The sequence below is a fragment of the Emydura macquarii genome, unplaced genomic scaffold, assembly GCF_026122565.2.
Source record: "Emydura macquarii macquarii isolate MOO-44397 ecotype Brisbane River unplaced genomic scaffold, CSIRO-AGI_Emac_v2 contig_1876, whole genome shotgun sequence".
Classification (NCBI taxonomy): Eukaryota; Metazoa; Chordata; order Testudines; family Chelidae; genus Emydura; species Emydura macquarii.
The window spans coordinates 1,518,252-1,532,516 of NW_027132013.1; the positions used below are offsets into that span (position 1 = coordinate 1,518,252).

Here is a 14,265-nt window from a genome sequence, read left to right on the forward strand (position 1 = left end):
ATTTAGCAAAAGACTTTCCACTTCTTGAGCAAAGAATGAGCCTTGGTTCCAGCAATGTATTTTTAAATCTAATCATTTGAACATTCTTTAGCAATAGCTCACCTGTTTTTAGTTAAAATACCCAAATTCTCAATTGTGATAGGAATATTGAAGACTAATGTCCTAACATTTAATACTGGAACTACAGTGAGTGGGAAGTCATGTTGACGTGTGCCCACAAAGATCAGACCATACAATTTTTTTTTAAAGTTCTTTAAAAAAAAAAAAAAAAGCAGTTAACCTTAAGTTTCAATTCTATTGATTAATTCTTTAGGAAATTTTTTCTAAAATGTCTGCTGTCTACAATGACAGACAAGGTGGGTGAGACAATATCTTTTACTGGACCAATTTCTCTTAGTGACAGAGACCAACTGAAGTTGGTCCAATAAAAGATACCAACTCACCTACCTGGTTTCTCTAATATCCTGGGGACCGACAGGGTGACGACAACATTGCAGGCATATCATCTAAAATGCTTACCAATCTAGTCTAAATGGTAAGAGACGGTAAATATCCCTTACAGCAATATGACCCGATCTTAGTAAACACCACTGTCCTTTCCCTGACCTTTCCACTGTGGCTCTGATGGCTTTATGTCAGCCCTGTGTTCTCCCCAATGCAATAGAACAACTCTGCTGTCCTTGGTACTGAATCAAGTCATTTATTACCAATATCAGAATCTTTGCTCTAAGTGCTGTGCTCATCTGCAGGGTAATTTAGAATGTAATTTCACAGGCTACTGCCTCACCTGTAGGGGTGCCATCTGGAAAGAGAATTATACCTGACATTTTCTCCCAGGATGCTCTGGGGCATTCTTGCTTCCACACTGACAATGTTAAAGTTTTTAAAAAAACAAAACAAACATGCATTAGCACCTTCAGAAATAATTACTGCAAAGGGATCTTTACTGCACAAATCTGTGAGTAGAATATTAATGACTCAGTCTTGCTAGTGGCTGAACTAAGAGACATAAAAGATGGCATGTTCTCCGTAAGAGACCAAACTGAATACACTGAACACTCCTGTGCTGTGGAATGAAGCATTTCATTTTCTCAAAGCTCACTGTTCTTCCACTAACAATCGATAATTAAAACAAATTACCAAGGTTCTTTTCCTTTTTCTTTATGCTTTACCATCGTAAGTGATGAGATAGTTCGCCAGCTGCCAAAAGGCAATAAAAACAGATAAACAGTTCTTTGTATTAAATTCAAGGAAGGATAAATCAGCAGACTACCCTAAGTGATGAACAAAAATATTTCTACAAATTGGACATTCCTTTAAAGCAAAGTTACAAAGCTTGGTTCTATGCAAAGAGACCCTGCTACAGAAATCATCTACAGACATTAATACAAATAGTCAGACATTGACATTAAAAAAACCTCATTGTCAAATTTTTAAATCCAGTATGAGAGGACAGATTTACTACAGGTTCACAACTCTTGCCGGCTGAATAGCATATAGTGCTACATATTAGTATCCTTCTGTATTATTTCATGAAATGCAATACCTTGTACTCTCTAATAGTCATTGAAAAATAAAGGAGTTTTCCTTAAATTGTTCAATTCTTAAGACCTGGACTAAAATCAAAGTACAGCAAATACGGTATATATAGTTTCATACCAACACCTAGCGATTTAGACTTGTTCTCATCACTAAAGGGAAGTAAATGGGTTAACCTCTTTGGATACAACAGGAAACATGGCCCTTTCAATAGAAAAGGGTATACTGGTGTACCTGTTTAGTTACATATAGAGCTGAAATATTTTGGGAAATGTACTTCTGACATGACAAATGACAATATCTTGCAATAATCTGGACAAACCTTATGGAATTAAGATAAACATTACTGAATGAAGTTTAATACCTCTGGGATCCACTGGATTAAAAATGCACTTGTGATTTGTTATTGTGGAATGGTATATCATTTCTCTAGGCAACTGTCTAATATAATCTCTAAAAAGAATTAGGGCTTTTTGGGACAATACATGTGAAGTGGATTTCGTAGGAAACACCTGGAAACCCATACCTACAAACTCAGCCTTTAAGGCATTGCCCTGGTGGGGGGAATGGCGCGACACCTTTTGTCTGCTGATCATCTGTCACACAAGGACCGTTCAAAGACCTAGTCTGGATTCTCCAGGGACCAAACAGACAAAGAAAGGATTTTGGAATGAACAGCCTAAGTTTAAGGTGATTCAGGGCCTTCTTCCTGACCCAGCAAACAGACAGGACCTTTGGTCCATCGAAGGCCCCAATCCTTAGCAAAGGGTTGGAAGGACGAGGCTTACTGAGGCTCCATAAAACTGGGTGCTAGTTCTGAGCTGAGGCTGGGATGAACTGGTGATCACAAAAGAGACTCCTTTGGAGGACTCACCTGCCAGAGCCCCATGTTGGAGACAGTTGAGGGGCAAGGAGTAGAAGGAAAGGGGGAATTCTGGTAATTATTAGCATGCATGTAGGTTCTTTTGTTTTTAATGTTTTCTCTATAATGTTTTCTCTTTCCTTAAGAATAAGCTATGCTTGCTTAGGAAATGCTGTGTGTGGTAACTTATAACTGTGGCAATTAACTGTGTAGCATCTGTGAGGGGAGAAGCAATCAGGCCTGTTTAGACAGACTATCTTTTTCTGGGAATAAGGCAGGACACTGTTTAGCCTGGAAATATCCTGGTGTGAGTCTCCACTCAAGAACAGCAACAGCTGGGGAGCTGGAAGTCTGAGAGGGGATGTCCTTGCTGAACCACTGAAGGGAAATACAGGTGCAGCTGCCCTGAAATGTGCCATTTATAAAAATTGATAATTTTTCAGTACAGAATAGGACCCAAGATGGAGAGAGGGAAGAAGTGAACAACCTCGTTTGGCAGCCAACTGAATAATTGCTCTTATTGCATTCTATTACCTGATTAGGATCTGTGGTAACAGCAAAAAGAACATAGAAAATCCTATACCAGATGAAACCTGTAGTCCATCTAGTCTAATACCATGCCTCCAAGAGAGGCCAATATCCGATACTTCAGAGGAAAACAAGAAATCTTGCAGAAGGCAACTAGAGAATAACCTGCCCATAGACAAAATATCTTCCTAACATTAGAGTTTGATTTATTTCGTCAAGGAAGAAGATTCTTAACTATCAAGAGAAATTTCAAACAAAGAGGGTCTGCTAGCCTGTGGAGAAAGGTACAGGGTGGAAGACAAATAAAATAAACTAGACAGAGAACTTTGGCTGATAATCTGCACAACAGTATTGCATTGGCAGGTACACAAACAGGACAATCAATCTCTCAATTTTTTAGTTAAAGAAAGACTGATTTGCAGATTTTTATGAAACTGTTCTTTATTTTAAAACTATTCATAGGGAACAAATAAATGCAAAAATAAAGCTGTGACATTTAAATGCAGAATAAGCTATATAGGAACTCAATCACATGGTCTGCAGCATCCCCCATTCTCCTTACACTCAACATTTCCTTTACACTACTTGAAATTAGTGACATTATGCAAGTTAATTCAAACATACATCAGGGAATCAATATTTATTCACAGCAAACTCACACCTCTCAAAAACAGTGATTTTATTAGTATTCACATTTTGCTGTGTGCTTAATAAAGTGTAGTATCAAACTGAAAGATAGTAAGGCAAATTGAAGGTTTAAAAACAGAAATCTGGTATGCCTTTTGAATGTGGGCAGAAATCATATATTTTCATACAACCTTACAGGAATCAATGTATTCAGTATTTAAATAACTTCTCTTCATAATGTAATAAACCAAAAAAAAAAATTCAAGTGTAATGCAAAATATAGTTTACAATTTCACACAAACAAAAAATATGTAAAGGTATGTTATTGCCAGCAAAATTATAAGCTCTTACTTCCAATGGTTAATGAGGTCATCATAAAAAGTAAGTTTGAGTAAAATTTGGTAAATAGCTTAAAAGCATCAATGTTTTAAGCTAATAAAATTGAATTTTTTAAAAAATAATGTACAACTGTAAAAAGTGTTCATTCTCTAGCTCCCACCAGCAACAGGGAGTGATAAATGCTATTTGCATCTCATCCCAACTACCCCTCATCTCAGTAAAATTATGAGCTTTAGAATTGACTACAGTACAAGTATAGCAATTACAGTAAGGAAAACCTGACAAAATTTTCCTTCAAATGTCAGCTATTCTAACAACTGAAGGATTGAGAGAGAGGAATTTCGGGTTAATACCTGGCTCTGTTAAGGATTCACTGTTTTAACTTAGAAGCATAGAGAAGTTGTGACTTGTCCATTTACCCATATGTAAATCAGGTATAACAGTCTCAGGAGTTTTGGAGACTTCATTTAACTGTAAAATTCTTTTCAGAGAACAAGAGCAAATGGAAATAAACTGGCCAATAAGAAGTTCAGACTTGAAATTAGACTAAGGTTTCTAACCATCAGAGGAGTGAAGTTCTTGAACAGCCTTCCAAGGGGAGCAGTGGGGGCAAGAAACCTAGCTGGATTCAAGACTGAGGTTGATAATTTTATGGAGGGGATGGTATGATGGGACAGCCTATTTTGGCAATTGACTGATCTTTGACTACTAGCAGTAAATATGCCCAATGGCCTGTGAGGGGATATTAGATGTCATGAGTTCTGAGTTACTACAGAGAATTCTTTCAGGGTGTCTGGCTCGTGAGTCTTGCCCACATGCTCAGGGTTTAGATGATCGCCATATTTGGGGTTGGGAAGGAATTTTCCCCAAGGGCAAATTGGCATAGTCCCTGTGGGTTTTCTGCCTTCCTCTGCAGCAGGGGGCACGGGTCACTTGCTAGTGGATTCTCTGTACCTTGACATCTTTAAACCATGATTTGAGGACTTCAATAACTCATTCATAGATTAGGGGTCTATTATAGGAGTGGGTTGGGTTGAGGTTCTGTGACCTGCGTTGTGCAGAAGGTCAGACTAGATTATCATAATGGTCCCTTCTGACCTTATAGTCTGAGAGTCTATGAATTGCAAACGTTTTTAAGTGATAATGAAAATTCCAGGCTTCTTTCCAATCCAAGTATGGAATCTAAAATTCATCAGGCTGAAATGAGGAAGGGAAGGAGTAACTAAAGAATAAAAACCATCAAAAACAGGAAAGGTAAATAAAGGTTTAAATGTGAGAAAATGTTTTGGAAGAGGAATATTCTTCCATGAACCTGCTGGTACAACATGGTGTTTTCTTTGTTGAGTTATCTGCACTCATCGTCTCCACAAGCAGCATCTAAAATTGGCATCTATGCAAAAAAACGTTTCATGTTTGCAATAAAATACCCACCACCCTAACTTGTGTAGGGAATGTGTTTGAGAGGGAACATTCAATTTAACTGTAGAACTGGCAACGGCACTTCATATAGCAGCTCTTGTTTCATTGTTAAGTACTGTATGTAGAATTACTGTAATTGCTGTAAAACATCATTACCTCTTAAAAATCTTTATCTCCAGGGAGAGGGCATAATGTGATTCTGCCTGTGAACAAGCTTTTTTGCACAGAGTACCTGCTAACAATGCAGTGTTCAAAGAAAGATTCTGAACTTCCACTTAAACTTGGTATAAAAATATACAAATATATAATAAACAAAAATTGGTACCCATAGCGATTTATATCTGAAGCAATGTACGAATATTAATGTTACACACACAAAATAGATTAACAAAATCATTTAACTACTCGGTATTAACTTGCATCAGACTGTCACTAGACAGTATATATGAGCATTATTTGTTTTATTTGCATCTTGATACGGAATATAAGAGTAAGTGGGAATCAATCAATTTAAGAGTTACATTTTGAAAAAAATAATCTGATCAGTTTGCCTGTAGAATACCCATGACAAAGGTAAAAAGTTAAATATATTGGTCAAGTTTCTGGGTTTTTAAGGGCCGGATAATTGTGTGGCCAATCATAATATTTATAGTTCTGTAAATTTAGGTTTTCTATGGTTCAGAACACAAGGCAACTGAAGGGCATTATGGCAGGTTCATCTTTCTTTAACACTGCAAGTACAACTCTAGGGGTAAGATACCTCTGCATGTAGGAGCAATGGTCCAATCTGGGACAGAAAGTCTTATGTTTCTACATTCACAGAACTGGTCACTAAAAACTGGATGTCTGGCAACAACATTTGCTTACTTAGAATCCTCACAATCACTGCTATTCTAAAGCAGCTTATTTTTCTTAAGCTACTCAAAAGCATTTAACATTGCCACCTCTTTGTTGGTGGAAGGCGCAACCATAAATCGTGGCCCTGCTTTATGCGGAAAGATGACATATGCCAACTATACACCCGTCTAACTGATCAAGGACATTGAAGCCCTTCAAGGGGAAAGATATATTTTTGCTCGCTTTGCGGAGTTTTTCTGCTCTAGGGCTTCACCTGTAAATAGGTCTAAAAGTATATGGATCTGTGGCAGAAGAAATGAAAAGAACAGTTTCCTCCAATACATACAAGTACTTTGCCAACCTGTGTGGAAAGGAGGATGGATCATTACTTGGTCACTATCTTCCTCCTCCAAACCATGTTTATCACTACCTGGGGGTGGTACTTTGGTCCAAATGCCCACCGGTGGTCTCCTGGCTAACAAACAAGAAATCCCTAACTTGGGTGGTGCAGCCAACCAGTCTCTCCATTGAATGCACAGCTCAGGAGGAACCTTGGAAGGAAGCTCCTCTGGGGTTAGCTGCAGTCTTTGGCATCACACCTCTCAATACACACTACATGAAGTGTAGCTCTCAACTCCTCACACTTTTTCATATCTTCTGAGTAATCTACAAGCTAGTTTTAGTGGAGAACAGAAACAAACTGATGTCTTGGTTACATTCTGGACTTAAGAGGAAAGATGTACATTTTAGTCTTTCAGCTTCACCAATAGTGCATTCAGTCTCTGGAACAGAAGAGGACTGGCTTCACTATCTATCAATGTCCCCTGCCTGCTAGCCAGCCAAGAAACACAACTAAAATTAACAGAGGAGACAAATTGCTCATCATCCTACCTCTAAGCTTGATGAGGATGATAACTAGAGGCAGAAAGCAAGAAACTTTTATAGCAAATTTGTTTTAGAGACACAAAATTAGATACAAAAACGTTCTGTGCAGTGTACCACCAGCTCTATCTTCATCCTATTGTTTTCTTAAGGGAAATTTAATCTAAACAACTAATCTGCTACAATATCTGCTAAGTGAAATCTTTGCCAGTGAATGCACTCAAAGAATGGAACGCCGACAGGTTAAAAACTGGCATTTGTCTAGGACAATGGGTTTCCTTCATATAATCTTCAGTAGTCTCATATTTTCGTTTTTGTATCTATGTATGATTATATTTCCATTCCCATTCCAATAGCTCCACTGAAGTGGAACGTGAACAGCTAAGTGAGAAAAAACGTTTAAGGAGGCAACCAATCTGGAAGCTATGTAGTAATGCCGTGCTATACAAGATCTGCAGTTTCAAGAAAGAAAGAAAAAGAAAATTCTCTGAGACCTGAACAGATTGAGGTAGTTGACTTTACAGATGAAAAAGTATTAAAGATCTACCAATACACATTTTTTAACTCTAAAATAATGCTCTGTAAGCCATGGGACATATACAGATTTGCTTGGGCTTAGAAACTCGTAATGAAACACTAAAACCTTTATACCACATTTCATTCTGCATATGCCACATCTCTTCCAGAAATACTCAGAAGCATTAGAGGGGAAATTAATTTGTTGTTATCCTCATTCTTCCTCCAATTTCCTTTCTATTGTTTATGACTCTCTGCTAGTTTTCTGGAACAAATTAGGCTAAGTTTTGTGCAGCAAAGTCTGTCTTCCTAATGCCTGTACATGGCATAATACAACAGTGCCCAAATCCTAACAAGGGTCTTGGGAGCTACTACAGTAGTAAATAACATTTTAAAATTTGTACTGATATTTTTCATAACCTTGAAATTTTAAAAAATTTCTTTCCACTCCATGTGTGTTTGTTTTTAAGTATTATGGAAATCATTTCTGTGTCTTTGCTTCTGTAAGCATTTAGTTGCTATTTTTTAATTTAATTTGTAATGTTTTATATATTCAGATTTTTCATACAATAGCATCCCTTTAAAGAACTGGCAGACAGACATTGTCTTCAGTTCTTCTCTTCCTCTCTACCAGGCGCCTATACCGATTCTGTCAATTCAGTGGCAGTCAGTCTTTAGGGACATATCTACTCATATCAACAAAGGTTTCATATCAGTCAATGTAGGGAAAAAGCAGGACGAAATAAGTGCAGAATCCTTTTAGAACAGTTTCAACAGTGAGAAACTGACCACCACCAGTATATTATACACAAGACAATCTTCCTTTGCATCTAACCAGCACAAAGTTCCTCTTTTTGGGCAGCACTGAAACATACTGTTCATTATCCAGCTGTTAATCTTACTGTCCCACAACATACTGCGCTCTCTGTTCTGAAGCATCTGACAGAAATGCTCTGACTTTTAAATTAAAATAAAAGTAACTTATTCTGAGAAAGAACAGAATATTCAAAACAGCTCATCACCTCTCCAAGAAGTTTGCATGTTGGCATTTGTAGTATATGCACCATAACTGTTCTAAGTGCAGACAGGCTCTAGTAGTTCGTGTCATGCTTCATATGACTTTTAGTTCTGCAACCTGATATTCTTATCCTCTATCGATTCTGTTTCTTTGGACTAGTCAATTAACCTGACACTTTTGTCAAGTAAGCCTCCATTGTTTCAGCACAACTCATCAGATTGAACTCTCTGAGTATGGGAATAAGGTTAGATAAAAAATTACAACATTCTGCTACATTTTGGTGCAAGACACTGATTTTGCCCTCTCACTGGTTTCAGAACCAAAATATAAAATTCAAGAATATCTTCTGTATGACAACACTTGGGGTAAAATGTCACAACAGCCTTTAGATGACTTAGGCATGTAACTCCTATTTTCAAAAGTGACAGACTGCTACATGCCCAAGTCACTTCCAAGGTAGAACTCAGACTCCTAAGTCACTAGGGGTATGTCTACACTGCAATTAAAAACCTGTGGCTGGCCCATGTCAGCTGACTCAGGCTCACAGGGCTCAGATTAAAGGGCTGTTAACTGCGGTGTAGATGTTCAGGCTTGGGCTGAAGCTGGTGTCTAGGACCCCGTTAGGTGGAAGAGTCCCAAAGCCCAAACATCCATATTGCAATTAAACAGCCCCTTAGCTCAAGTCAACTGTGAGTGTCTATTTGCAGTGCAGACATACACTAAGATGCTTTGGGAAGTTTCACTGTTGGAGTCGAACACTAGGTAATGACAGAAACTTTGCCCTCCAAATAGCAAGAAGTATTTATACTGTCAAAAGTAACCAAAATAGCTAACTTGAGATTGGGGGCTTTACTAGTTTAGTTAACAGGTGATTAAACCAAGGTATCACACTGATATGAAACTGCATGAAGTATTTGTAACTAAGGGCAGTATAACTCAGAACATTTGCATATTTCCAACTCAAAACTACTTAATGCTAACAATATGGAAGGTCAGTGTGGTTAGAGCCAAGAGTGCATTTCCAAATGCAATAAAAAGCCAGTTAATTTTTGTTAAGTGCTGGCAGTATGAAAAGACAGACGTGATACCTGTCCCAAAGAATCTTGAGTGTAAAACAGACAAATTAGACAAAAAGTATATGGAGAGAATCAGACAACAGCTGTAGCTTAGAGTACAGGCTTCAGTCTTCAATTTAGTGGGCAAAAAACAGTCACTGAGGTGAGTCAGACTCAGAATTAATGAGCTTCATAGGGAAAGTGTTTTTTTTAAATGGTATTTAAATAGACAAGGTGGACGCTAAGACAACTGAGATAGGGAAGGAGTTTCAAGAGCAGAAGGCAGCAAGATAAAAGCAGGATACAAAGGCAATGGTGAGGTGGGACTTATTGGTGCAAAAAGGGGGAAAAGGGAAGTTGCGCATAAATATCTGGCATTATTCAACTTTCACACATATGAATAATCAAAGTGTAGCTGAAACACTCTACATCTACTTACAAAACCCACTAAGTGTGGTAAACAAAAACAAGGCAGTTTTTAGGACTATGAAAATATTTCTCCTTTTCACTAATAATATTCACATGTGTGAGAAACTGTCTTAAGCATCACATAATTTCCTATTCACTATAACTTCTGTTATGCACACTGGTACTTTTATTTAGATCTGTTTCAATGTATGAAGTACACTGGAGGCTATTTAAGTTCACATTAACTCCTCTCTAATACAAACCACAGAAAAATTCTCCAATCTCAAACCTAGATAAATCAAATTTCGTCTTCCAGATTTGCCATAAATTCCTTTCCCTCTCAGTTCTGCCCACCAGAATGTTCTATTTTCTTGTGATGTGATACCAGTTTAAAAATTAAGCCACTTTGCTTTGTTAAATCCCCCACCCCCAATCTAATACTTACCGTTGTAAGCAAGATGATGATTTTTCAACTAAAAAGTACATGGCAAAGCTCAATTTTTTTAATAGACTTCCTATATGAACCTATGTGATAAGACTTTACCCATGAGACATCATGCCATAGTCACACACAACCACACAAGCCTCAAACTGCAAACTCAATATAGATAAGTCCTATCAGACACAGGACACTACATAAAAGCAATATAACGGCTTTAAAAATCTTGATTTGGGGCAACAAAGACAAGAGGTGCCATGTAGTGAGGACCATTTTCTCTACCTTCCCTTGTGACAAAAGTTTTCCTTCAGGCAAGACAGATTTCAAAATTCAATGAACAAAATCGAGACTGAAAAGACAGGATTATTTTTGTAAAACTGATTCTGATAATGCTTTTGCTAAAAAATCCTTTACACTACATTTAGTTATTTGTGCATCTTACCATCCATTCAGATATAATAATGTCCACTTTCTCAACAGGCAAATCAACCTCTTCAATTCTTCCTTTGACCAGAGTAATGGTATCTTCAAGATTATTCAGCCTGCAAGTTACAATTGAACAATATCAGTAACATTAGATGACCCTTTAATGTTACTTCTTGGTGAGTTTCAATAAGGTAGAAGATCTATCCTGGATGTTTACATTTTCCATGTTCTCCTTTCCAAGGGGTAAAACATTCTTCTCTACTATGGAGTAAAAAACCTGTAGTAGAGTAAGATTTCAGAAAACCTAGTGCTTACAGTCCAAGTTTCCAAAGAGTAATCCTTCTCTTTTCAGTCATCTTTCAAAATAGCTGAGAATATGCTAAAAGTTCCATAAACTATCAGGAAAGCAACAGGTAAAAGATGGTGGTCAGTAGATCAACAGGGACATCCCTGAAGCACTGTGCATATAAAGTTGTTGGTCTCACAGGAAAAATCAAATGAAATATGCCTCTCCCTTCTTTTGAGTTATGGGTACCCAATACTCTTTCTCTGACACCCCCTCTCCACCAAATAAATCTGAAGAGTTTTGATGCATGCACACTAATGAGTGATGAAAATCAACTCCCTCCCAAAGTTATTTTAACAAAAACAAATTCAAACACAAACCCAAAAGTGATATGTAGACAGGTATTTTCATCATTTTCTAAACTAAGCTAAAATACAGTAAATACTAAATACTTTCTATATTCTTAATAAGAGACAAAAAATTATGAACAATCCCAAATGAGAAGACATGTAGAGTAGCAACAATATACCACATAGATGACAGATTGAAAGAAACCAAAGATCCTGGGAACAATTGTTCCTTTTGGAAAAGTGCTAGTTATTCTGCAATAAAAGCAGTTTAGTCAAGTGCTCTGTAATGCTTAACACCTCACCGTATAACTCTCTTTTATACAGGCAACTGACCTACAAAAGAAAAATGTTATAGTATCAAAGTGTGTCTTGGCTGTATCACTATAATTTGTGTAAAGAAGAATTTGATGTCTACATCCAGGATTCCATCTACACAAGACTTCATACTTTTGGGAGCCATGCTCAGTTGGCAATCCCTCTCAGGATCCCCTTAGAACTTCACATGTATGCAGGCCTTTATATCCTGAATTCTCAATATCTACTTTGAAACAATCTTGGGGAACTAACTACTCTTCCCACCAGCTTCTCCCAACATATTACTTCTCATTCCAATTGTTCCATGTTTCTCAAGGTCTAGCCTCTTCACATTGCAAAGCCTTCCTCTTCCAAGCATATAAATGTCCCCATCCTTCCTCCTCCTCCACAACATCCAACTTTTAAACATGGCCACACACATCCTAGTGAAACTGGAAGCAATAATTTGTTCCCTGTGACTTTGCAGTATCTTTTTTAACAAAGATTTTGCTGACACTAACGAAAGTTAATGTTAGCAACACAATAATGTTCCCCTTCAGCAAGTAAGAAAGTAAATAGAGGACAATTAGTCTTACTTTGTATACTTAACAGAGGGTCAAAATACAGTAAGTAGTAAATGTCCATTTTGTAACCATGTACTACAAAAGGGAGACTCCATTAAAGTCTATTACAGACGACGAAGTTATTTACAAGCACTCTAGTACAGTATGGCTCTCAACAGCCAACTTATAAAGCTAAGACATTGTCTTAACTAAGAAGTCAATTGATATATTCTTAAATAACTAAGTCAAGACAGTGAGTTTTATAAACCCTCTTTAAATCACTATAAAAGCATAAAATTAGCTAAAGCTTGAAAAGTCCTCATTTTCAAGTACTAACAAGGACTTCAACCATAAAGGTAATTACAAAACTTACAATATAAAATTAAATATGATTGCTTTGATTAACTGAAGTGGACCAGTATTGTAGCAATAACTTAGTGTAATGTAGCCCTGCAAAATACTTTTCATTCTCTAGGATCTAGTCTTACACTAAGATTTGTTACCAAAAATTTCCCACCATCGTTACCACTGGTAGAGCTGCTAGTGGAAGCATAAGCATAGAAAAGGTACTGGTGGTTGCTTTCCATTTATCCTCACTAAAAGATAGGCACTCAGCCTCAGACACTGCTGGTTAAAAGCGAAGATTTTTAAAGAAGTAGATCTGATCACTAATCACCAACAGCAGCAGCTTTAGCCACTAAATGTCACTTTAGTTACAGCATAACAATTTCAGAACTTCTCCTACCTAATGATGTCCATTGCCTGATAAACAATTTCAGACTGGTCAACTCCAATCACCTTCTTTGCACCTGCTTTGGCAGCGAACATTGAGAGTATTCCAGTCCCACAGCCAACATCCAAAACTACCTGAAACAAAGAAGGTAGCATTACTTTCTTAGGATGAAAAAGCTTTGTGGTGCTTGATAGGAAAATAAGCTAACAGGAGGAATTAAACTGTACAAATAATGTCAATCACAAAACCTAACCATTATTAGAGCATACTGGCCGACAGATTTACATGAAGACAGAAAGAGGATTTCAAGCCTGAGTCTGGGCTTACGCCACAATTAAAAACCCATGGCTAGCCTAGACCACCTGACACAGGCTAAGGGTCTGTTTAATTGCTGTATAGATGTTCGGGCTAGGGCTAGAGCCTGGGCACCAGGACCCTCACAGGGTCGTAAAGCCTGGGCTCCAGCCCAAGCCCAAATGTCTACACCACAATAGAAAAGCAACCTAGCTCAAGTGCACAAATCCAAGTCAGCTGGCATGGGCCAGCCATGGGTGTCTAATTACAGTGTAGCCATACTTTAAGATTCCTAACTTGAGCTTGGGTTTTCAGGGCTTCCAAGCTCCTGGCTGTAGACTCCTCACTCTGCTACAGAGACACTGGAAATCTGAAGTCCCCAGTCCCTAGCGAAGTCTGCCCCAGAGCCTTGGACCCCAGAGACCCTGAAGTTCCCTAGTAGCCTACTAGATGAGCTAGCAGGGAACCAGGAAGCTTTGCATCAGAAACCTGCCTGGCAGACAGACAGACCTCCTGCGAGTCGGTGTACTAGATTAAGAATTTCTCAAACCCTTTGCTTATTTTATTTGATTGTAGTGTACTAGGAATGGTTCTAGAGTGCAACAAAAGACATAAATTGGCACTGAATTTAAATAAGAAAAACGTATAGCCTTCTTGTATCTGTAGCACTACACAACCCATACCAAGTCTTAAAAAAATAACAGGAGTGAACACATTAACTGTGGACTTAAAAGAATCGTAAAAATAAATTGAAACATGAAAAGCTCCATAGTATATTTCTCTTGAAAACTTCTGAGATGCATTTTTTAGCCTCTGAGCTTTGTTTTGACAAATATGATGCACTTTAATG

At 37.7% G+C, this 14,265-nt stretch overlaps 1 protein-coding gene across 3 annotated transcripts in view; it reads right to left on the reverse strand.

Annotated features, from left to right (window-relative positions):
• PRMT3 (protein arginine methyltransferase 3) overlaps positions 1-14,265 on the reverse strand; it is a 92,809-nt gene that overhangs the window by 54,669 nt on the left and 23,875 nt on the right. For all 3 annotated transcript variants that reach the window (XM_067558190.1, XM_067558189.1, XM_067558191.1), the window contains exons 8-9: positions 13,134-13,255; positions 10,912-11,011 (exon numbers count right to left, since the gene is read on the reverse strand). In XM_067558190.1, the coding sequence (XP_067414291.1) occupies positions 10,912-11,011; positions 13,134-13,255 (222 nt within the window). The remainder of the gene's footprint in view (positions 1-10,911; positions 11,012-13,133; positions 13,256-14,265) is intronic.